Source organism: Schistocerca americana, chromosome 6 (genome assembly GCF_021461395.2).
Source record: "Schistocerca americana isolate TAMUIC-IGC-003095 chromosome 6, iqSchAmer2.1, whole genome shotgun sequence".
Taxonomy (NCBI): Eukaryota; Metazoa; Arthropoda; class Insecta; order Orthoptera; family Acrididae; genus Schistocerca; species Schistocerca americana.
The window spans coordinates 158,209,377-158,235,897 of NC_060124.1; the positions used below are offsets into that span (position 1 = coordinate 158,209,377).

The following is a 26,521-nucleotide window of genomic DNA, read 5'->3' on the forward strand; positions in this document are numbered from 1 at the left end:
TATTGGTGTGGAAAACCACTTCATTCGGAAGCAACACCATATCTTGTTTGATAAAGCTTGTATAGTTTTTAACATGGATATCGTTGCGATACTTGTGTGCGGGAGTAGAAACAAGACTGCTTTTTATGCAGGATGACAGTAACATAGACTTTGCGATCGTGTTTCTAACATCTAGTGGCTTGTAAGACGACTATCTCTCTCTTACTAAGACACACTGGTGCCACTAGCAAGAAAAGCAAATGAGGTATGTCCATCCATCGCGGGCTTTTGCTCAATATTCTTTGTTGTCACCAGCGTTCACTTATTGGCCAAGTATTATACTTATTAGGGGATGTGTGAAAGATTCGCTGTGATCAACAGGCTTATAAAGTATTTGTTACCAGAGTTCCGACATGTGCAAAGAAAATGGTGACCAGAGTTCCGACATGTGCAAAGAAAATGGTTTTGCCCTGTTGTAAGGAAGGTGTGGATTTGATGCGGATTATTGCTATAGCCATAAGGGGAATGAAAGATTTTTCTTCATATGGAAAATTTTGTCCATTTATAAGAAGGATATAGATTTTCATATTTCCAGAGTCACAGTCATTGTTGAATATTGTCAGAGTGAGGCTGCAATCATAATATTTAATTGTAAGTACAGTGATATATGTAGATGGCTCCCTAGAACAGTACTATCTGGGGAGTGGGGCGCGTGGCGGCAGTGGCCTGTCACCGGAATGATTGATGTTTCAGGCATATGGAGGGAGCCATCTGAACTAGAGGGGCCGGCTGGGGTGAAGGAATGTAGCTGACCTAACCGTGTCACCCTCTAGGTGCATGAACAGCAAACTAATACTCAGCATGTCTTGGGGAGCCTTTGTGATCGAGTGTGTTCTCCATGGAAATTTGAGAAGGTTCAGTATGGGTGTTTTTGCGGTGGACAATTATTCCCTCCCTTTTAAATTGTGGGTTTGTCTGCTTCCAAATTATTATTGTCTTTTTTTGGTTGAGAGAACATCGATTGTTGCGTGTGTTGTTTGCATCTAGATGGTGAAAGACAAATAGAAGAGACATTTGCTGGTTCTTTGGGCATGAGAAACACTTTAGTTGACTTTGTAAAATAGAAGAATGATTTGGAATCTGTTATATCATTGACATTGATAGTCGTTAAAAAATACGAGTGGAACTAACAGTTTCCTCTATTTTCGGGTTTTCACGTACAGATCTTTCCAGACAAGATATGTTTCTACACTCATGCTCATAAATTAAGGATAATGCTGATACATGGTGAAACAACGCTCTGGTGGGCAGTTTGCAGGTTTAAATCACCTCGGGGTATGACCATGTGGTGCATTTGACCTGCGGTCGTCGAACGGTGGCGCTGGCAGCAGTCCACATAGCAGAGGTGTGTTGGTGCATGTCAGAGTATGGTGCAGCGAGTAAGTGTGCAGACGTTTTCAGACGTGCTAATGGTGACTGAATGTTGAAAATGGCTCAAAGAACACATATTAATGGCGTTATGAGGGGTAGAGTACTAGGGCGACTGGAGACTGGTCAAACACAGCCGGTCGTAGCACGGGCCCTCCGTGTGCCACAAAGTGTGATCTCAAGATTATGGTAACGATTCCAGCAGACAGGAAACGTGTCCAGACGCTACAGTACAGGGGGTCCACAGTGTACAACACCACAAGAAGACCGGTATCTCACCACCAGTGCCCGCAAAACGGCCACGGAGTACTGCAGGTAGCCTTGCTTGGGACCTTACTGCAGCCACCGGAACAGTTGTCTCCAGACACACAGTCTACAGACGACTGAACAGACATGGTTTATTCTCCCGGAGACCTGCAAGGTGCATTCTACTGACCCCTGGCCACAGGAAAGCCCGTAAAGCTGGAGTCAAGAGTACAGTACATGGCCATTGGAACAGTGTTCCCAGGTTATGTTCACGAACGAGTCCAGGTGTAGTCTGAACAGTGATTCTCGCCGGGTTTTCATCTGGGGTGAACCAGGAACCATACACCAACCCCTTAATGTCCTTGGAAGGGACTTGTACGGAGGTCGTGGTGTGGGGTGGGATTATGATTGGTACGCATACACCGCTGCTTGCCTTTGACAGAGCAACTGTAACAGGTCAGGTGTACTGGGACGTCATTTTGCACCAGTATGTCTGCCTTTTCAGGGGTGCAGTGGGTCCCACCTTCCTCCTGATGGATTATAACGCACGGCTCCACCGAGCTACCATCGTGGAGGAGTACCTTCAAACAGAAGATATCAGACGAATGGAGTGGCCTGACTGTTCTCCAGACCTAAACCCCATCGAGCACGTCTGGGATGCTCTCGGTCGACGTATCGCTGCACGTCTTCAAACCCCTAGGACACTTCAGGAGCTCCGACAGGCACTGGTGCAAGAATGGGAGGCTATACCCCAGCAGCTGCTCGACCACCTGATCCAAAGTATGCCAACCCGTTGTGCGGCCTGTGTATGTGTGCATGGTGATCATATCCCATATTATATGATTGCAAATGATACAGTAAACGATATGGATTTTGTGCAATCGGCGCAGGAAACAGTGGCGTTTTGTAGCACATGTGTTTCGGGACGGTTTTCTCAACTTATCACCAATACAGTGGACTTACAGATCTGTGTCGTTTGTGTTCCCTATGCGCCTATGCAATTAGCGCCAGTTTTGAGTAGTGCCACGTTGTGTGGCACCATATTCTGCAATTATCCTTAATTTACGAGCATGAGTGTAGTTACTTAGTGGTTAGCAGCATGTTCCACATCGCTGCATCTCGCTAAAGTTTTGGGTTTCTAGAAATATAATTTCCACTCTTTATCTTTGGAATTATTCTGTGCAAGCGATCGGTAGCACACTGTTATATACTTGAATCGAGAACTATCGCGTAAATGATATGATATTCTGGCAAAGCATGTGAAAACACATATGTTCTTATAATCCCAGAGTCTGGAGATGCCTGTAGAAAGCATGTAGAAAGTATTGCAGCATGCAAGCAGGTCAGGGCCAGAAACAGTAATGCCTGTGCGCCAAGGAGAGCCAGCCCAGCCTTTGCACACCAGTTCGGTGAGTGAGTGCTGTCCACTGAGGTCGCTCTGGTCATGTATTGGACATGTGTGTATGGTGGCCAGTTGACTTGTGACCATTGACCACAGTGGATAACAAAGTGACTGAGGAAAATATATGGTGCATGAGCTTATGTCTTAGGATATTTCTGTCTTCACGGTATATGCACAGGAGCCTGGTGATCGATAGCTATTTGCAAGACACAGAAGTGATGATTTTGTATGGTGCAGGATACGAATTATGTTTACTACAGCGATTTGGTAGGTGGTGATGTAGCTCGGCTGGATATCGGTTCCATGCTGAAAAATTCAAGCTTTGCTCGACAGCAGCAGAGTAGTGCAATTGAGGAAGTACCTTTGGTGGTAGTTTCCATATTTCATGGTCTTTCTCAGGGTTTAACTGTGACTGCTATACATTTTTTTCGATCTGTACAAAAGTCGATTTGAAAGTCTCAAAATTTGTCTGTCAGCAGAAAATGGCGGATAGTGTTCCCGTAGCGACAGCATTCAGTAAACACTAATCAGAATGCTCCATTCACAAGAAGTTCCATGATGTCAGAGAGTCACAAGACATCCTTCGTGCAGGGCGTAGGTGCCTCTTGTAAGGTGTCAAAAACCCTTTACATATTGAGAACAGTATATCTTTACTTCACGCAAGTCGCAGTAGGTTCTATCGAGTGCACCAGAAAGTAGTTAGTGTTGAGATTCCGAGCAAATAAGTTATTGGCTGCTAAGTGAGAAGGGCGGATATCGGCAGGACGGCCTACCGCGCTTGTAATTGTTTAACGGCTGTGTGTGTCACCCAAAGCCATGGACTTGACCTCCAGCAAATACGGAAATGGCATTAATCGAGTGATTTGTTGATGTGTTTAAGTGTTCATTTATGGATCGTGGTTATGCGACCCACGCTGGGCACCCACAATTTGGATTGTATTGAGGATTGTGTATCCAGTGCTATATGAAGAATATTGGCATGTGACGACATTAATAGGCAACCTGCGATGAGTTCACTGTTATTATCTTGTTAGACAATGGGAGTAACTGCCTCATTCCTGTTGTTTAAACAAAGGATAAAGAACATCAACACGAAGTATGTACCGATTATTGCTACCTGACATCCTAATTAGCTTTGTTGGATTTTATATGAAACAACTCCCTTGTAAATATTAACCAATCAGCCTTTATCATTTGCACACAGTCAAACTATTCTAAATGATTAGGGTATAATCCAGTAGTCAACAGCGGTGGGTTAATAAGTTAGTGTTTCATCGTGTCATTCCATGATAGGACATTGTGCAGTTTTCGGACAGACGATAAGAGGAAGAGAATAACAATAAATGGTTTAAGTGTGCTTATCGCCAAAGAACATTGACAGTGTTAAGACAATATAGAAAAGTTGAAATGGTAACGAAAACTTCACATTCGTTTACGTATGTATGAAGATTGAAAAATTGCGTGAAAAACAATCTTCGATAAACAGTAGTCTATAATAGTTTTTATTGTGAAAATCTGTGTAAGAAACTTCAGGCAGTGTATTGCGACGTAATTGCAAAAATTGCGGGATAGTAGAACGTTATAACACCTCATAATGAAAAGTTATTGGCAGTATCAGACGACAGGGACAGTATTAATAAACTGTATAGTGGAGTACAAGCATGGAAATTCGTGTGAAAAACAGTGCAAAGTGTATATTAATGAGAGACAGAGGTAGACATTATCGCGACGTAACTGGTCGGATATTCGTTACAAGCGTATGAGAGAAGTTCTGTACTGTGACTTTATGCTCGAAACTGACCTTGAACCGTTTTAAAATCGTGAAAATTGATGTGGACCCATAAACTGATACGTAGGCAATAATGCGAGTGACTAATGTTATTGTTGAGTGATGTCACGATGACTAGCCCAGCAGCCACGTCAAAGAATGCCAGTCAGGAAGTAATTGGACACAGCACTAATTCCAGCCACGTGAGAGTTTCTATGCCATAGACAAGCTACACCGAGCAGCGACCAACACGCTGTCGAAGATGACATCTTGCGGCGAAACTACGAAGTATCCTGTCTGCAGCGTCATCTGCTCACCGATCATCAACCTTCGATGACAACATCTGCACTCATCACGCCGGGCAGCCAACGGCAGAGACGCTTCAGCCAACAGTCGCTGCATGGAACGAGCCAATGACACCGACAGCAGCGGCGGCGACTCGACTAGTAGTGTGATCAGCTACCAGTAAACATAGCGCTCAACAAACATCAAATTCCGTAGCAAGTATTAGCGTTGTGCGGTGAGGAAGACAACCTACTGGCGCAATAACGATTTCTATTACGCTATCTGCAGAGCACATAAGGAGCTTTAATCACAGTATGTAATGCTATTAGAATTGTATAGTAATTTTTCCTTCCATTTTGGAATGTTCTGGCTGGACGGTAGTGTGTCTATGTATGCGAATTTTTAGTTCTTTGTGTTTTCACCAGCAAGGCAATAGTGAATATGTTTTAAGACTTACCCTGCAGCCTTAACTGCTGATTAGAGGTTTTATAGTGCTAATTGGTGATGTTATTTGATTTTTGATGCTTTGGTGTGAGGTGATGAATATTACCACTGGTGTTTAATTCAGATAAGTTGGTGAAGTTTTTTTATTTATCCAGTGCAAATAGGTATTGTTTCTGTTTTGAGCTACTTGAAGCACTGCTGTCATTATTTTGTTTAAATTGTCAGATGGTCTAGATTGTTTACGTTATCCAAGATTGATTTATAGTATTGCTGGTATATAATATACATAACCAAATGTGTCTACTGAAACCAAGCAGGAGACTCAAGAGGCAGAAGCCAAGAAGAAGGAGATAGGACAGGAGGATAGAGGTGATTCAAGAATAATGGCTGTTGACTGTCAAGAGAAAGCCCATTAGCACATTCCACCAATTACCTCGAGACATCAATTAAACATGGGAGTAGTAAATCAAACATTCTAGTGGGAGGACAGCAAGACATGCTGTTGGCGATATTGGAAAAGATTGAAGCTACCAATCGGGTATGGAGGAAACCAATCGGAAAATGGAGGAAATCAAGGAAGACAATAAAACGACCCAAGAAAAGATTGAAGCCGCCAGTCAGAAAATCTAAGAAACTGACAGAATAACCCAACAAAACATTGTCACCATCAACGAGAAGAACCAGATGACATTATGAGAACAAGAAAATTTGAAGAGAGGATGACAGTGTTATAAAGAAGAGGTGAGATAAGACGGTGAGGAAAGAGAAGGCAGATTCCAGCAGAGTATAAACCTGCTCTCAGAAGATATGAAGATGGGAGAGGAGATAACCAAGAAAGCCCATGAAGAGATTCAAGAAGTTAAGAAAGAATTAGGGGGAAGAATCGAACAGATAATCCAGAAGCAACAACAGTGTGAAGCAGCTATTATGAGACTGGGCAACAAACAGACTGAATTAGCTCAAAATATACAGAACGCAATAGCAGTGCAGAGGGAAGAAGATAATAGGAGGATTTCACAAGATATGTAACATTTACAAGGCGAAATCCAACAATTAGAAACGAAAAGTGAGGAGATTGACAGGAAGATTGGTAATGCAAAAGTAGCTATAGGGGAAGGTAAAGTGATAACGTTAATGAGCTCATGTGGGACAAAAAATAAGCCAAAGTGAGAACTGCACCTGACGATTTTTATGAAATGGCTGAGAGGCATTTTTCCAACACATGTTTGAGACAAAGACAAAATTCAATTTGCGATAGACAGAATCGAAGGTGAAGCTTTCATGTGGAGAGTGAAGAGGAAAGACGAAGTTAGTAGTGATGAGCAGTTTTGAAGGAGAGTTTCTAAAGAAGTATTGGTCAAAGAGCCATCAATGTGCACCATTGGAAAACCTGTTCCATCACAAGTATCTTAATAACTGGAGAGGTACCTTGAGAGAATTTGCTGAGTATTTACAGGAACTGAATGAAACTTTGGAGCATCCCTTAAATGATGAGATAATGATTTCTGCAATTAAGAGAAGATTAAGTCAGAGGATGCAAGAAACCTAATCTGGAAGTCTTATTAAAGATAGAGAAGCCGTAATGAAGATACTAGAGCAGTTGAAGTCCACATGTGGGTAAGAGAATAGTCAAGCAGTTGAGCAGGGCCTAGGAGAAGACAATTACCAAGGGAGTCCATTTAATAAGCAATCTTGCAACCAAGGAAGAGATCATGGGTATAGGGGCTGTGGTAATGGACATTGGTTCCAAGGCGATTCTAGAAGAGATGAAAATGCAAAGGAATATGAGAGAGGAGGCGGCAGGCGAGGAAATAGTGAGACCCAAGATGAGGAGGAAAGGAGTTTGATAAACTAGACCACGCTCCTGAAGAGGTCCGATCGGGAGTGAGAGAAAGGAGGACCCATATAAATCTGATTAGGCATGACGATGGTGACCTGAGAGACGACCACACGAGGAAAAATGAACAGAGTTCCAAAGAGCCAAGATTACCTGTAGGCAGGATAAAGATGCCCTTGTTGACACTGGGAGTGAAGCATGTGCTATATCTTGAAAGCTATATGAACAGATACTGAATACTAATACCAGCTTACCTAGTTTTTCTGTAAATGGTGTCAAAATTGTAAATGCTGTAGATGCCAAAAATAAGCCCATTAAGGAACATGCAGTGATTGGATATGAAGTAGAGGGAGAAGTATACAAAGGAACATTTTTTGGTGATACTAGGTCTTAACATGGCATTTATTTTTGATTGGAAGAACGATGTAGAAGCAAACATGAATTTTGATAAAGGCACAGTGAGTGTAGGAGGCCGTGAGGGAGATAGGAGAGAATTGACCTTGGTAGAAAGTTAGAAGTCAGAAGAGGAAGAAGAGTTTCAATAGGAGAAATTGTGTTGTGAGGAAGGGCCTACAGAAGAACAACCAAATGATGAGGAAGTATTGATATTCTACAAGAGATTCGCCGCAGCAGATCAACCTAGTGAAGATGCTATAGGCAAGAAACTAGAAGATATGACACATTTGGATGAAGAGACTCGGAAGAGGTTAGCAGAGATCTTACATAAGCACAACAAAGTCTTCTCTCAGCAGCCAGGAATCATGAAATGGATAGAATGTAAATTGAAAATTAAAGAGCACAAGCCTTTCAATGTTAAACATTACTCAATCCCACAGGCTGAAAGTCAAGTGGTAGAAGAGGAAATAGAAAGAATTGTTGACTTTGGGTTATTGAGAGAACCAAGAGACAATATAATAGTCCATTATTTGTGGTAGACAAGAAAGATGGGAAGGTGAGGATAGTTTTGGATGCACATATAGTAAATAAAATCATTGAATCAGAGCCAGACAAGCCAGAAACGATAGAAGAATTAATTCAAAGATTTTGGAGTGCAAAGATACTTAGTAGCATTTACCTGACCGCCAGCTACTGGCAAATACCTCTGGCCCCTGAGTCACGTTAGTATACTGCCTTCATGTATGCTGGCAGAAGTTATCATTTTAGAGTATTGCCAGTTGGGCTTAACGTGTTGGTCTCGGAATTCATTAGAGCACTGGACATGATTTTGGGTGAAGAATTACTTAAGAAAGTTACTGTTTATGTGGATGACATACTCATTGCAAGTAAGACGTGGGAAGAACATTTAGAGACACTTGAGGGAGTCTTGCAGGCATTTGAGGAAGCAGGGGTGGTAGCAAATTTGGATACATCAGAATTTGGTAAATCCCAGAGAAAATTCTTGGGCTTCATAATTATGGAAGAGGGTAGCTACCCTACCCAAGTAAGCTGGAGACAATTAGGCAGTTTCCAGTTCCTTGTAACAAAAGGCGACTGAGAGCATTCTTCAGCGTCTGTGAGTTCTATCGGAAATCCCTGAAGGAATTGAGAACACTTACTACTTACATGACGAATGTCAAGAACTTTAAAAGGTTAAAGAAACAGGTATACTATGCCACCCTGATTTCTCCAGAGACTTTTATTTTGGAGTGGACAGTTCTGATTATGGACTAGGCACACATTTATACCAGATCGAGAAAGAAGGGTATACCGAGGTGATAGAGACTACAGCCTTTGGTAGCTGACGCTTGAATGCATGGGAAAGGAGATGTAGCGTTACAAATAAAAGAGGCACTGGCTATCATGTGGGGTTTTAATCGATTTCGTTATTATCTAGCACGACATCTAAATGTGGTCACGGACCACAAAGCTCTAATATTCTTAACTACAAGTAAACTGAAACACAGCTGCTTGATAAGATGGGCATTGGTGTTGCAAGATTATGACTTCAAAGTGATATATGAGCCAGGTAAATCACATACCATATCTGATGCGTCAGAGCTGCCACTCAATTCATGGGGAATAGCCATGTGCGGACCAGAAGAACGAGAAGTTCGGATAAATTTAATGAAACGAGTACAGCATGAGATTTTGTGAAGAGGTTCTTGAGAAACATACATAGAGAACAGAACCAGGACGAAAAACTGAAATTAATCAAGAGTAATTATAGACTTTCTGGTGAAGAAAAGATTAGGGCATACTATTATAATATCCACCAGGGAATACTTTACAAGAGAAGAAGAGAGGATGAAGAGGGTTGGAAATTATGTATACCAGAGCATACAATAGACAAGTTAATCTGGTGCACACATTATAGCAATGCCCATTATGGACCTAAGAAGTGCCTTGAGAAACTGAGAGTGGACTGCATCTTCAACAACATGGGAAGGCGTATATTAAAGTTGCTGAGCACCTGTGATGCCTGTCAGAAACCTAAAACTACTACTGTTCAACATAAACATGTGTCAGACTTATTGCCACATGAAACATGGTACTTGGAAGGAATGCCTAGAAGAATTCGAGCGTATTCGGAACCACCTAGTGCATGATTCAACAGGATTTGCACCATGTGAAATCTTACTTAATCAGGAACCTGACAGTGTTTTTCGTGAATTGGTGGAATATCCACAAGGATATAACCCTGAAGGATGATTATCGTTAATGAACTAAAAGATCCACACAGTAGACATCAAGTGAAAAGCTACTCCTTATGTTAGGAATCTAGACTGCAATAATAAAATGGGAAGGAACCATTAATTAGAACTCAGGGAAAAGTTGTAGTCTAATTGACACTCAATTTATTCCTCTTAAACAAGACAAGACATCAAAATTATTCAAGAAACTTCACACAAACATTTTTATTTAACAAACGCCTTACTAACATGGGATCTATGGTGGAAAAAGTGATCTGCTGGGGATTGGCACACGACACTAACCAGAACACTAATTGCTCTATCTGACTCCATACACGTGAATCCAGGTTATGGCATCAAACTACACCACCACCAAGCATCTATATTCTACCATACAAGAAAAAAGGAAAATATGGTTCGAAAGAACAGGGTGCTGAGAAATATATATTATAGCCCTACGTCGCAGCAGCGAATACTTTACCCTCATGCTGGTCCAGGAGGCACATCAAGATGCGTTCGCTGACTGAAGTCATGGGCGGCAGAAATCTGTTATTAAATGCGCGTTCCCAAAAAATGCAAGTACGCGGTCTCACGTTTGGTTAATTCAGAATGCAGGTACTTCCCTATGAGCCTCTGAAACCTCGATGGATTCCAGTGTGCAGGAGGACCTGTTTGCTGGTCTGCCAAACCAATTTCACTCCGTGCCATGACTGTGCGTGTCGGAATATTTCAAATGTTTAGACGGCCAACTCAAGACAAATAAGTACACGCACGTGTCACTCATTGTGACCATGATAATATAAGCAGTACCTCTGATGGTTCAGAAGGTGACTGACACAGGCTCTAAGTCGCACATTAGCAAAGGACACAAGTCTCACCATTCAGGTAGAGACCTGCAGTTCTTTACTAGCGAAGCGCCAGTAAAAGAGACTTGTACCAGAGTGAACCTTCTTCCTTTCTCACCGCTTCCTCCTCAGCCCAGGTACAAAAGTACATTTCTCTTTCTTGACTTCCCCCACTTTCACACAAGTCAATCACGAGCTGGGGCCTGGCATTCTAAGCTTGGAGAATGGTCTTTGCACTGCAAACCGATTTGACCAATCAGAGACTTTAAAGTTAATTGGTAGAAAACAGATAAAAGATTCAGCTTCGCGGCCTCTTTCCCACGTGTTTGCCGTGTCTTTTACACAATACGGGATGGAAGCACAGCCCTCCATAAACAGCTTGTTGTCTCCCCTGTTGCGTCCATTTCAAAATTTCCAAAGAACGGCCATAAACTCGCCAACAGCCTCGTGCTTTCACAAACATGTTTTGAAACAGAGTCTGGAAGCCAGTTACCTGTCCCATGGAAATTCGCAGAACGTCCACATTTCTTTTGGCGGCTTGCTCCCTAACAAAGGCCCATCCTCTGCTTTATTCCTGGCCTACGGTGCACTGTCGGGGACTTCTCGGCGCTAGCCCGTATACCTGGACGCCTGCCTCCCGTCCGGCGCCAACTTAATGTGTTTTGCTCAATGCGACCGTGGCATGTGGCCGTCTGGAAATGTCTACTCACCATTCCCAAGAAAATCGCGCTTTGTCGGCCCACCAACGCCGTGCTTTTACTGCAGTCATTTAAGTCGGCACCCTATTCCTTTCAGCGCAAGTAAAGCTTACCACATTTCCTTCCCTAGAGCAGGCAAACAATACCATTAACTACTGCCCACCATTTCATCATAATGTATGAAGTCAAATAGCAGTAAAGATCATATTCCCTACGAACATGAGGTGGCATAACACCGAATCAGAAGTGAGAGTGCCCTGCAATCTCTCAACCTAACCTGGGAGAGGAAACTTGAATTAGTAGATATGAACATGAGGGAGAAGGCGAAAAGGAGACAGGAAAGACATGATAAATTGGTGAAACCTATAATGTACAGAGTAGGAAACCTAGTGTTGATGAAAGTGTGCGCTAAGTCAAAGAAGATAGATTCTGAAATACATAAATTTAACCATGTATATAAGGGACCATATAGAATTATCAAGATCGAACACCCCAATACTGTGGAGCTGGGATGCACTCAAACCAACCGAGTGCATGGCAGGGAACGAGTTGAAAGTATGAGGAGATACTACCCACCTGAAGATTGGGGCAACCCAGAGGAGAGAAGTAATGAGGATGATGAAGTAGGGCCTAGTCAGGCATAAACATAAATGTGTGTAGGTGGTTTTCGGTTATTATGTGTATTTGGAGAATAAAGATCATGAGAACTGGTGTTCAAGTGTCGGTTGTTGTCTTTTAGTTACTATATTTGTATCTATTCAGGATAATGGTTTTTCATTATGAGAAAAGAATTAACCATATTTAAGGGATGAATTGCATATAAGTCCTTTATAGTGTGAGAAGTATTACTCGTAGTATTTAGAATATTGTAGTGTGTATTAATATGAGCTAGATATGGACCACTCTGTGAACTGTGTCAACAAAAGATGCTCGAAAGCAAGAACCACAATTTGTAACCAATGAGAAAGACATTTCTTTAGAGACTGGTCTTGTAATGACCACACTGACTATAGATGGATATATGCATATTGCATAGAGGCTAAATTATTGTCATTTCTCTGCATTTCTATTCAATATTTTTTGTTATGTACTATGTTTTTGTTCAATGATGTATTGGATTAAGTAGGTATTAGTCTAATTAGAGATAGTTATTTCCCGTGATGTGTGATGCTAATATAGTAGGATTTTGGATGTGTTCTGGACGGCAAACCGAGCTGAGGTGAACAAAATGAAAATAGTTTGTTACAATATGATTCAATAGATATGCAGAGCTGTATAGTTCATCAGTTGCGGTAGAGAGGAGTTTTGTTATAATCTATATGTGATAGTATTTTTTCAACAAATTATGATTTTGTGTTGTGTCATTAGTATAGTTTGTAATCTAGATGTAATCTGTTTTGTAGCGGCAGTTTGTGACCAGCCAGAGGATATACCTATCAGTTTGTAAATTTCATTGTATTTGTATTTATATTTTTTTTTCTTTCTATCACTGTGAACTCTGTCTGTATTCTTTTCCATCTCCGGTTCCAAAGAAGTCCTTTGGGGGGGGGGGGGGGGGATGTAAGGGGTCAACAACCCCTTACATATTGAAAACAGTTCATCTTTGCCTCACGCAGTATATCTTTACCTAACAGTATATCTTTGCCTCGCAATAGGTACTATCGATAGTCGAGCGCCGAGTGCGCCAGATAGTACTCAGTGTTGAGACTCTGAGCAAGTAAGTTGTTGGCTGCTAAATGAGCAGGGCGGATTTCGGCAGGACAGCCTCCCACACTTATTATTGTTTAACGGCTGTATGTGTCACCCAGCACCGTGGACCTGACCTCAAGCAAATACAGAAATGGCATTAATCGAGTGATTTATAGATGTATTTAAGTGTTCATTTGTGTACCGTGATTACGAGACAACCGCGCCAGGCACTCACGATTTGGATTGCAGTGAGGACTGTGCATTCGATGCTTCATGAAGAATATTGGTGTGCGACGACATTGATAGGCGATCTGTGATGAGTTAACCGTCATTATTTTGTCAGACAAAGGGAGTAACTGCCTCATTCATGCTGTTTAAACAAAAGATAAGGAACATTAACAACAAGTATGTACCAATTATTGCTACCTGACATCCTAATTAGCTTTGTTGGATTTGATATGAAACAGTGCCCTTGTAAATATTAACCGATCAGCCTTAATCATTTTCACATGGTCAAACTATTCTAAACTGTTAGGCTATAATCCACGAATCAGTAACAGTGGGTTAATAAGGGAGTTTTTCACTCTACAGACTGGTTTGAACAAGACGAGGGCGAGGTATCTACAGAAAGTTCTGTGATGTCTGAGAGTCACGTGACGTCTTGTTTGTTCGCGAGTTCAGAGACAGCTCCAAGCAGGCCATCCTCCTCTGGTTTGGACAGGCGGGATACTGTCTCTAATCCGCAGCTGTGGCTTTCGAGCATCTCCAGACTAGCAGCTGCACGACATCGAAAATTCGCCGAAAATTCCAGCCATTTATCTCGTCCGTAGGGCAGTGCTTCGAATTCTATTTGTGTAATTGTTCTGATTTTCCCGTCTGTAGTTAGACAACTCCAGAAGAAAATCCTAACTAAGCCCAGTCACTGTTCCAGAAAAGTGATGTACACCATAGTAGCTGTAGGACTCAGAAATTTTCTGTGTCTCGGCAGTGCCTTCAGACAAGCAGCTAAAACTCGAAATGTGGTGAGCGTCCTGTTTTTAGAGTTACAGAGGTATTTATTTTGACTTACAAATTAGTGGTTTGGGTGTGTATTGCGGCTGATATCGGTTTCGGGAACTGTTTCCCACAAAAGCGTGTGAAGTTTCTTAGGGATGTTCAATAAGTGGTCAGTGATCGCTTTAGAGTCCATGTTCGAGTGTGTCGGTATACATCGCAAAACTGACGCAAACTACTGTGCAGCGATCTTTTTTGAAAGTGTATTTAGAGGCATATATATATATTGGCCACGAAATCTTGGTAGATGATTGTTGCAATGTCTGTGTGCTGATGGGTTGCATTTTTTCATATGACTTGTCAAGCCAATGGCAGCACGGCATCTCTTGCCGCAATTGTCACAAGTGTTCTGGCTGCTGAGGCAGGAGCAGTGGTAGCATTGCGAAGCTTTTTCTGCCTTGATCTGTCCAACAAGCCTTCATCATGTTTCGACATTCCAGATGATATATCATCACGCCACTCTGGTCTCATGCTAGCCCGTGCCTCCCATCTGTTTGTGTCGATTCCAAAGATCTCCATATCTCGTTTACAGGAGTCCTTGAACCTCAATACAGGACGTCGTACAGGTCTTTTGGCTATAGAGATCTCTCCAAGCATCACCTCACGTGGTAATCTGTGAGGATCCATACGGTGGACGTGTCCCAGCCAGCGGAGTCGTCTCCGCTTCAAGATAGCTGAAATACTGTTGCTGAAATACTGTTGCAGTTAGTTTTAGATAGCACTGCTTCGTTTGTCACTCGGTCCTTCCACGTTACTCCGAGGATGGATCTCAGGCACCGGATGTGGATAGCATTAAGGTGACGTTCTTGTTTGGCATAGGTAGTCCATGTTTCCGATGCATACAAAAAGATGCTGAGGGCGCAAGTTTGATGTACAAGAATTTTGGTGGTCAAAGAGGCATATTGAGTTGGGTTTAGTAACTCCTGAAGTAGCCTGTGCTCAAAGACATAGGCATTTCCCACAGAAGTGTGCGAAGTGTCTCTGGGATGGTTTCACAAGTGTGTCGCGATCTTTTTAGAGTCTGTGTTCAAGTGTGGCGGTGATGGTATTACTCGGAATAAAACGTGTAATTACATCGCAAGTTGTATAAATATTCTTGCGTCATCTGCAAAGCTCATCTGCAAGGCAGACATCTGGGACATCTTCTAGCTATGTATGTGACAGTATTCCGCACATTGCTCAAACACCAGATGTGATAACTCCCGAGGCAGTTTGTGTTCATCGACAAAGGGTATCTGTGCACCAGGGATGAGAAGGAGGAGAACGGCTGCGGGTATTTTCAATGCGACAGGAAGTACGTGGCTGTCCCTGTGCCTGCCATGTGGTAGTGGTGCAAGTCCGATGTGCTCCCTGCCCGAGTCTCTGCCCCTGTTGGAAGAGGCCACGGACCAGAATGAGTGAACATCTTGCTTTTGCGTTTCAGAAGACGACTGGACTTTTATCAAATTATCTACATTTACAGCAGACGCATTTATTAGCATGAGTTGGGAAGTGTAACATGGCCCCATCCTGCTGCATCTCCATGATTTGATAAAGCGTATTCATCTTCACCAAATATCATTGGTTTCTGGCACCATCCAGGTGGCTATGGGCGCAATCCTCAGCTGCATGATTAAAGCTAATGTACTCATTAAACTCCTATTTCTCCTGCACAGCCATCTCATCCATTGAACACAGTAAACAATTACGTCTGTCCTTCCAGTCCAGCAGCTAGAAACAGAGTGACTCGTTTTCCGCCATTTTTCCACAGACCGCCATCTTGGATTACATTACGGTAGGAGCCCTCCAGTCTTGTGAACAAGGTCATTTGGACTCTGGACCTTATGGTGAACACACTGTGTGGAGCTTCTGTCTATTCAAACTCAAACTATTTAAATAAACAATGCACACAAAGTAAAGACTTACATCCATCCTAACTGGGAGCCCAACAGATTCTTTTCCCGCATATTTCCAGATGGGGGTCAGAAGGGAGGGGAGAGGATGGGGAATGGGGGAGGGGGGAGGGGAAGGGAGTGGGGACAATTGTTAGGCTAGTGAATACAGCTCAATTGGCCTAATTTCCTGCCAAAATTTTAACTTCCCACCATGACGTTACTGGGACATTGCCACATCTATGGCCGCTATTTTGGGTCCACCATCTTGAATAAATTTGGCAACACTGCAGAGTGGGGTGTTATCCTCTTTGCCATACTACTTATGCTAATGTCAACACCACAACATATGACTGAAGTTGGCACGTGACTATCGACACTGGACGTTGGCACAGTGGCAGAGCATTGCGTTGTCTCATGAATCCCGATGCCTTCTTCATCATGGTGATGGAAGGATGCGAATTCGTTGTCTTCTGGGGGAACGGCCTCTTGACACCTGTGCTTTGGACAGAGTCAAGCTGGCCGCAGGTCCATTATGCTCTGGGGAACATTGAAGTGTGCATACATGGGTCCAGTGAACTCGTGCAAGGCTCCATGATGGCCAAGGAGTGTCGTACACTGCTTGCTGTTCTGGCTGAACAGTGTACTTCTGCAACTGAAACTTTGCTTTGCACATTGCGTAACTGTGACTTATATGAAAGTGATTACTGAACACTGCTCTAATCATGCTATGTCTTACTTCTTAATTGAAAGCATTTGGTAATGAACAGACATAAATGCCTTTTACGCAAAACTAATGGCAATCAGCATTGTAGTGAGTGACGTCACGATTTCCGCTTTTTACGAAACCACTCATAGCTAACGAAATTTTGTTGTTCTCCATCATTACCAAATTGTTTCCATGCCTTACAATTCAACTGAACAGTATTTGACCACTGTGGCATCTCCATTGTACTAACGTAATAATTAACAATTTGTGCTATTTTCGCCTGATACAAAAGCAAAATATTCGTAAATAAATTTACCAGCAATACAAGTCAGTGAATACAGCAACAGTAATTTTGTTCACTTAGTGAGCTTACGACCGTTAATTTTTGTATTCATTAACCAAATTTATAATATTTTTCCTAATTTTACTAACTACTGTGATTCTATTTCTTTCTTATTTTCTTTTTACTTTAACGGAAATTCATTTTCTTATCGTCATAGCTGAAAGCACAGAGCATTGGCGATTCGATTATTGCGGCACTTACGATTCGCGGATTTCATTTATTCTCGGAGTAGATGTCTTCCCTGCACAACAGGGAACGTTAAGTACACAGTTCATTTAAATCCTAATTAGTTGGAAGTATAAAGAGTTGTTATGAACTCCCTCTCCACATCTCCGCGCAACATGTTCACGGACGATCAACCCAGCCCCTTACTAAATGAAATACATCTACATCTACATCTACATCTACATTTATACTCCGCAAGCCACCCAACGGTGTGTGGCGGAGGGCACTTTACGTGGCACTGTCATTACCTCCCTTTTCTGTTCCAGTCGCGTATGGTTCGCGGGAAGAGCGACTGTCTGAAAGCCTCCGTGCATGCTCGAATCTCTCTAATTTTACATTCGTGATCTTCTCGGGAGGTATAAGTAGGGGGAAGCAATATATTCGATACATCATCCAGAAACGCACCCTCTCGAAACCTGGCGAGCAAGCTACACCGCGATGCAGAGCGCCTCTCTTGCAGAGTCTGCCACTTGAGTTTGCTAAACATCTCCGTAACTCTATCACGGTTACCAAATAACCCTGTGACGAAACGCGCCGCTCTTCTTTGGATCTTCTCTACCTCCTCCGTCAACCCGATCTGGTACGGATCTCACACTGATGAGCAATACTCAAGTATAGGTCGAACGACTGTTTTGTAAGCCACCTCCTTTGTTGATGGACTACATTTTCTAAGGACTCTCCCAATGAATCTCAACCTGGTACCCGCCTTACCAACAATTAATTTTATGTGATCATTCCACTTCAAATCGTTCCGCACGCATACTCCCAGATATTTTACAGAAGTAACTGCTACCAGTGTTTGTTCCGCTATCATATAATCATACAATAAAGGATCCTTCTTTCTATGTATTCGCAATACATTACATTTGTCTATGTTAAGGGTCAGTTGCCACTCCCTTCACCAAGTGCCCATCCACTGCAGATCTTCATGCATTTCGCTACAATTTTCTAATGCTGCAACTTCTCTGTATACTACAGCATCATCCGCGAAAAGCCACATGGAACTTCCGACATTATCTACTAGGTCATTTATATATATTGTGAAAAGCAATGGTCCCATAACACTCCCCTGTGGCACGCCAGAGGTTACCTTAACGTCTGTAGACGCCTCTCCATTGATAACAACATGCTGTGTTCTGTTTGCTAAAAACTCTTCAATCCAACCACACAGCTGGTCTGATATTCCGTAGGCTCTTACTTTGTTTATCAGACGACAGTGCGGAACTGTATCGAACACCTTCCGGAAGTCAAAGAATATAGCATCTACCTGGGAGCCTGTATCTAATATTTTCTGGGTCTCATGAACAAATAAAGCGAGTTGGGTCTCACACGATCGCTGTTTCCGGAATCCATGTTGATTCCTACAGAGTAGATTCTGGGTTTCCAAAAACGACATGATACGCGAGCAAAAAACATGTTCTAAAATTCTACAACAGATCGACGTCAGAGATATAGGTCTATAGTTTTGCGCATCTGCTCGACGACCCTTCTTGAAGACTGGGACTACCTGTGCTCTTTTCCAATCATTTGGAACCTTCCGTTCCTCTAGAGACTTGCGGTACACAGCTGTTAGAAGGGGGGAAGTTCTTTCGCGTACTCTGTGTAGAATCGAATTGGTATTCCGTCAGCTCCAGTGGACTTTCCTCTGTTGAGTGATTCCTGTTGCTTTTCTATTCCTTGGACGCTTATTTCGATGTCAGCCATTTTTTCGTTTGTGCGAGGATTTATAGAAGGAACTGCAGTGCGGTCTTCCTCTGTGAAACAGCTTTGGAAAAAGGTGTTTAGTATTTCAGCTTTACGCGTGTCATCCTCTGTTTCAATGCCATCATCATCCCGGAGTGTCTGGATGTGCTGTTTAGAGCCACTTGCTGATTTAACGTAAGACCAGAACTTCCTAGGATTTTCTGTCAAGTCGGTACATAGAATTTTACTTTCGAATTCACTGACCGCTTCACGCATAGCCCTCCTTACGCTAACTTTGACATCGTTTAGCTTCTTTTTGTCTGAGAGGTTTTGGCTGCGTTTAAACTTGGAGTGAAGCTCTCTTTGCTACCGCCATGCCACGAGTGGTTCTAGGCAGCATTCTCCACAGGCTGGTACTCATTCTGTTTCAGCTTCCGGACGACGGACTGCGTCTGCACGAGTGGCCCCGTCCCTGCTTGCGTCAGCGAGGGTCAGACTGGAGCACTGGCCACCGACCCTAGCATGTACTACGTCTGCGTAGTCGACACTAGTAACGTACTGATCCCATCGCTCTTCAAGTGCCCCAACGGAGGAGTGTATAACCCCGCAATATATACGTAAGTTACCAGCCAAACAGCTTACAGCAGTCACTGCGAAGCTAAGATGAAAAGATACTAATGAAATATACTAATGAAATTTTTGGTTTGTTGTTGCATTATAACGCAGGTCAAGAGTTAGGCTAGCAACGAAGCTCTCTGTAACAGCATTTGTGCATAAAATTTTCTCGGCCTTCAACTGGCGTCAGTCCAGCTTTCGACGATTAGCACCATTTTCACTTTCTGAGTTGACCCATAGCAACTGCAACATCTCCCAGGCACTATTATTGTTAAATGCTGGCCAATAAGCGGCCTAATTATATCAGCATCTAGGTATACGGTAAACAGAGCTACGATGAAAAAGTGAAAGCACCTATCGGTTTGTTGATCAACATAACTTACGGAGACACTGTAACAGCAGAAGATATCTATTTCCTAGGCAGCAGGCTGGAGAGAACAAAAGCGACGCAAATTATTGAACTGTAAGGAAGCTTTTACAACATGAAAGTTCGAGTGGAGATCATTACGGAGATTGAATACTACTCCTAAAATGTACAGATGGAACGCAGTATAGTATGAATATGAAAATTGAACGGTAGAACTACAGAAGTTTTTATTTCGTTGCACAGAAGGAACCGAAACAGTTGCATACGAAATTAAGAGGTATTATAAAGAATAGAGAAAAAAGAAATCTATGGGAAGTCCCCACCAGAATACGTCCCAGATTACTGGAACATGCTAGGGCATCCAGAAGATAAGTATTATCACATGTAGGAAAAGCTGCTACGTTGCGTTAAAGTTGTCGAAAGAACAAAGATTCTAAAAATATCTTCTCGGTGAACAGAATGATTAGATGTAATCCAGCATGTAACATCTAAATTACCTTTATATCAGTAACACTAGACTAGAAGAACTAAAGCTTTCTTTAACTGTAATCGAAAAAACTACTTAATCTGTTTTCGAAGATGCTGTAACAAAAATGGTCCTTAAAATATAAGGTCACCCCCGACAGTTTAGTTGATTCATCTTTTCAGACTTTTTCTTTAACGCAGATGCTTTTATTTACGTATCAGCATTACTGTTACCTCACCGAGAATGTCAGTGAAGGCGTCATCAATTAACGTGTCGTTTGTAGATGTTCTGTTTTGACGGTTCATCAATAATAAACTACCATCCAATCACTTTATACTATATTTCACTTTCGTAAGTTTTCGACGGGGATGTTAATCTCCAGCTTCTACAGTATAGCACAGATTACCCTCTAATTCCTTATAGTTTCTGCTGATGCACCTCCAAGGAAAGTGATGGACACTTGAGAAAATAAATACTACAGGAGTTATTTCCCAGTTTCCCATCAACCGTCAGAATGCTAATGAAGTATTCACTCTCGCTGAGTCAGCGTATAAAAAAAATTTAAAAAAAATCGTTGCTTTGACTTTGTCGAAAAGTGATAAGTACTTGCAGCAGATAAAGAATGTTTTCCCAGTCCTTCCAAGGCCTTGAAAGTTCTTCACAGGGCCCAGTTTCACATGAGGAATAGCAAGGATTAGAACCCCTTTTGTCACCTGATATACTGCGATCTATGGACGTAGGACAACAAGCAGGTTCCATATCCCCAGATTTCCGGAAAGCATTGAACTGCAGACCGTTAACGAAGATCCGAGCACAGGATTTAGGCAGTTAGATATGTAAGTAGTTCGAGAACTTCTGAAATAGTAGAGCGCACTAATTTGTCCACAAGGGAGTGTTCATCAGAGACAAGGGTATCGTTAGAAGTGCCCCAGGGAACTGTGATAGGACCACTCTTACTCTCTCTATATATAAACGATCTGACAAACAGGGTGATAAACAATCTACAGCTGTTTGCTGATGACGCAGTCGTGCACTTGGAAGTGTCGTCGTTGCGTTCCCGTAGACGTAGAGGATACAGGATGACTTAGACAGAATTTCTATTTGGTGTCATGAATGGCAGCTTGCTCCAAATTTGGAAAAATGCAAGTTAATGCAGGTGAGAAGCACAAACAGCCCTGTGACGTTCGAATAAAGCATTAGTGATGTGCAGGTGCACACAGTCACGTCGATTATGTATCTGGGCGTAACGTTGCAGAGCGGTATGAAGAAATGGAATGAGCATATAAGGATGGTAGCAGGAGGGCGAATGGTCGACTACATTTGATTGGGAGAATTTTAGGAAAGTGTAGCTCATCCATAAAGGAACCGCATATAGAACACTAGTGCAACCCGTTCTTGAGTAATTTTTTTTTTTTTTTAATTTGGGATAAGATCCTATGGAACCAAACTGCTGAGGTCATGGATCCCTAGGCTTAAACACTACCTAACCTAACTTAATCTAACTTAAACTAACTTACGCTAAGGACAACACATACACCCATGACCAAGGGAGGTCTCGAACCTCCCACGGGGGAAGCCGCGCGAACTGTGACAATACGCCTACCCAGCGCGGCGTTCTTGAGTACTGTTCGAGTGATTGCGATCCCCACCACGTAGGGTTGAAGGAAGACATAGAAGAAATTCATAGACGGGCTGCTAGACGTGTTACCGTTAGGTTCTGCCAACATGCGAACATTACAGGGATGCCTCACGAGCACATATGGGAATCCATTCAAGAAAAACGTTCTTTTCACGAAATACTATCGAGAAAAGTTAGAGAGTAGGCATTTGAAGCCAAATGCGGAACTATTCAGCTGCCGCGAACATACCGATTGCCCATAATCACAGTTCCAATTTCAAAACGCTGTGGGAAGAGAACCACTGCTCAGAATGACGTCAAATTTGAACAGGATGTTACTGGCGCAGGGGGAAACGTCATGCAAGGAAAAATTTTTAACGAAAATTTTATCAATAGATGGCGTTGTAAACGTCTTAACGTGAATGGGGACGGCTACAAATGACAGATAAACCGCAATACTTCGGTTATGGTTTGAGTTGCGCGGTACATCATCCGTTCTGTTCAATGTGGATCACTCCACAAATTCGGCAGTTAACAGTTTCTGCACTTGGAAGGAGAGACAGCATTGGTCGTATTTTTTTGTTTTATTAAACGCAAAATCGATTTTCGGTCACTTAGTGACCATCTTCAGTGCTAGAAGTTAAAAATTATTTCACATTACGATCAGAGAGTAGAAAACAGAAAATCACAACTACATCTGCATATGAACATAACAGTTGGTAGGAACATACTTGTAATATATAATTTAAATTGGTAGGCACTGGTGTCAACAAGCTTACAGCGATCACATAAACTGAGGCCGCTGTTTACATGCACTTGTTCAGCAGACCTCGGTGCGACAGGGCTTGGCACGCCCTCTATGTGACATGTGTCACGTGAAGACTTAATATTACTGGTTTTGCGAGATATTAACACTAAATAACTCTTGTGCATTTGTGAATCATGAAGTAATTCAAATTTAAAATGTACGTAAAACACATAGCAGACGAAGGGGGAAGGAAATATCTAAAATACATTGGCGTATTGTTTTTTAAAAAACAAACTTATAAAACATAAAACAGATCGATGATAAGTTGTCAGAGTGCAGGACAGGTAAAAGAGCAAAAAACAATGAAAAAGAATAATATATGAATAACATGAAATGAGGTATAACAAAGGTTTTTTAAAAAACATAATACCCACCATCTTGCGTGGGAAGTTAGAAGTACAACGATCGTGATTTATGTAAAATGTTACGTTAAGACTAAGGAGTCAAATATATAAAAATAGTAATAGTACGAAACTGCCATTACTTAATAATTAAACTGCCGTGAAACACAATATTCATTACAAAAAAGTTTGTAGGTGTGGATAAACAATTTTGTTATCATATTTAACCGACATGCTGATGTACGTCTCGTTTGTCCCTTTGGACAAGCTAGCAGTGCTATAACAGTGGTTATAGGCTTCCGCATAAGCACTGGGTCAGAACCCATACCTACATGACATCAAATATACAAGGTTGCTTATTGTAAAACATAGCCCCATCATTTGGCTATTCTAACTTCCCACGCCAAATGATGGGGCTATGTTTTACAATAAGCAACCGACTCTCTAGTGTGTGGAGCTCCTACAGGGCTACTGGCGCACAGTCACCGTTCATGTAAAAGAGCTTTCCAGCATGGCGCGATCCTTCATGAAGACACTCATGTTGGACGTCTCGGACGCAAGCTGAGGAACACCTGTGTGCCGTCCGTTGGTGTGCGTACGAGGGGAGACCCAAAAGAAACCGGATTGTTGTCATAAAAAATTTATTGATGAACCTTTTTACAAAATTACTTCAGTCACCTTCAAAATACTCTCCATTACATGCGATGCACTTGTCGAGTCTCTTTTCCCACTGTTGGAAGCATGTTTGGAACTCTTCAAGTTTGATATTGTCCAGTGCCCTTTGCGAAGCTGTTTTTACCGCCTCCACATCGTCATAACGCTCCCCTTTTAGCGTTTTTTTCGTTCGTGGAAATAGGAAAGAGTCGCACGGGGCTAGGTCCGGCGAATACGGAGCGTGGGGAACGACAGACCACCTCTGAGATGCCAAATAGTGGGTCACTCGTAAGGCCGTGTGTGCTGGGGCGTTGTCGTGATGGAGAAACCAGTCACCTGATCGCCAATGTTCCGGGCGTTTCCTCCCCACATCCTCTCGCAGACGCCTTAAAACATCCAAGTAAAAGTTCTGGCCAGGGGGTACAAATTCCCGATGCACAGTTCCACGAACATCAAAAAAGACAATGATCATCGTCTTCACATTTGACCTCACTTGCTTTTTTGGTCTGGGAGAGCTGGGAGTCCTCCACTGGCTTCACGCTTGCTTGCTTTCTGGGTCATACCTGTAACACCAACTCTCATCCCCTGTAATGACTTTGTTCAAGAAGTTTGGATCACGTGCACTCTCTGTTTTCAAGCCCTGACACACATTCATGTGGATGGTTGTTTGCTCCTGTGTGAGAAGGCGCGGAACAAATTTAGCAGCAACCAGTCTCATGTGCAAATCCTCACTCAGAATTCGCTAGCACGAGCTCCAACTGATTCCTGTCTCTGCTGAAATTTGGTCGATCGTTTGGCGACGATCCTCATTGATCTTTTGGCGGACCTTTTCAATGTTCTCCTCATTTCGCGATGTTGAAGGCCGTCCAGAACGAGCTTGGTCTTCAACATACATCTCACCACGTTTAAAGCGCCCAAACCACTCGAAAACCTGTGTGCGGCTCATAGCGTCCTCCTGGAAAGCTTCCTGAAGCATTTGGTGTGTCTCTGTAGCAGTTTTTTTTAAGCAGGAAACAAAATTTCAAACATACTCTTTGTTCTTTTAAAGTTGCCATAACGACTTCGCAGAGGTAACCCGCCAACAGTCAGAGAAAAACAATACCACACTTGCACGTTCAGCTCTACACTGACGCCGTCTGCACAGCTGTTTCATGAAGGTCTCTACTAACACCATCTAGCGTGAGAACCCTGCACTACGTCTACGAGTGGCAGCGCCCTCGGAGTCCGGTTTCTTTTGGGTCCCCCCTTGTAAACTGCCGCTTACGGCGCCATCCATTGATCGAATTTTCGCTAATTTTTTTGTTCCATGACGTACCCCCCCTGTGACAGTAATTCAGATTTGACGGCAGTTGTTCTCTTTCTACAGCTTTTTGAAGTTGGAATTTAAATTACAGATACGCTATACATTTCGTGTAAGGACCATGGAGATATAGCATGAATTAGAGCTCACAGGGAGGCATATTACGAGGGTAATCCCAAAAGTAAGGTCTCCTATTTTTTTTATAAATACAGAGCTCTGTTTGTGTGGCAGTTGCTCATACTGTTATGAAGAGTGCTTCACGTGTTGTGTGTAAACATGCGCACGCCGCGCTGAGGCGCTCAGTCTTGGCTTAGCAGCCATTGAGAATTTTTAGAGGTGGAGCCCCTCCACGCCCACACCGGCATGATGGCCAACACAAAAGGTCTACTGCCATCTCTGCATAAGGGTTAGTATTCACTAAAGTGAGGTGTCGCAGGATGTGGGTACTGCGATGTTTGCGTACGTCTGGTTAGGATTAACCATTAATACGCGCTCATCTGGAGATAGATTGGTCGAAATCTGACGAAGGGTAGCGGTTTGAAGGGCAGAGGAAAAGAAAGTGCCAAGGCAAGAGCCAAGGGAAAAAAACCTCTGCGAAAGTTAGGTCGGGCGGCAAGAGCAGTAGCGGTTGTCTTGCTGCCTGCGATAGGTTGTGCAAGGATAGGCTTTGTTAGTAGTGGGTATCATGCATGTCGATACCTTGACGTTGTGCGTTTGTGCTGCTCGGCGGCTGGCGCTGGGTGCTGGTACAGAGTCCTCGTTCAGCGTCCTGCAACCTGCAACAGTTATGTTTGTTATCGGTCTTGTGTCCGATAGGTCATATACCGGAGGCACAGTGTGAGGGAGTGTTGGGAGATTGTTCGTGCGTCTGTGGGCGAGCTCGTCGGTGTCCCTGCTGTGGCCTGTTGGTCGGCTCTAATAGCAGCTGGTAGTTGCCAGTCAGTATTGCTGATATGCAGGGGATTACCGACGTTTGTCGCTGTTTGCGTATGTTAGTTTACCATAGGTGGTTATGCCCTAGCTAGCAGTGTCTTTGGTCGCTTGTGTTTCCACCTGTGGTTGTGATCGTAGTTTCCCAGAGTGAGGATGAAAGGATTGTTCGAGTGTCTCGAGTTCCTGTATAGTCGTGTGGCGTGTTTCTTGAATACTTCCTTGAGGGTATCAAGGCGGTATTCATGGTGAAGATCCACGGTGCGTGTGTAGCGTGGAGCATTGCT

The 26,521-nt window shown here is 42.8% G+C and overlaps 1 protein-coding gene across 1 annotated transcript in view; it reads left to right on the forward strand.

The window, feature by feature from the left end:
* Nucleotides 1-26,521, forward strand: part of LOC124620024 (primary septum endo-1,3(4)-beta-glucanase-like) — a 145,967-nt gene that overhangs the window by 106,565 nt on the left and 12,881 nt on the right. The window contains exon 4 of the mRNA XM_047146691.1: nt 19,567-19,752. Within this exon, the coding sequence (XP_047002647.1) occupies nt 19,567-19,752 (186 nt within the window). The remainder of the gene's footprint in view (nt 1-19,566; nt 19,753-26,521) is intronic.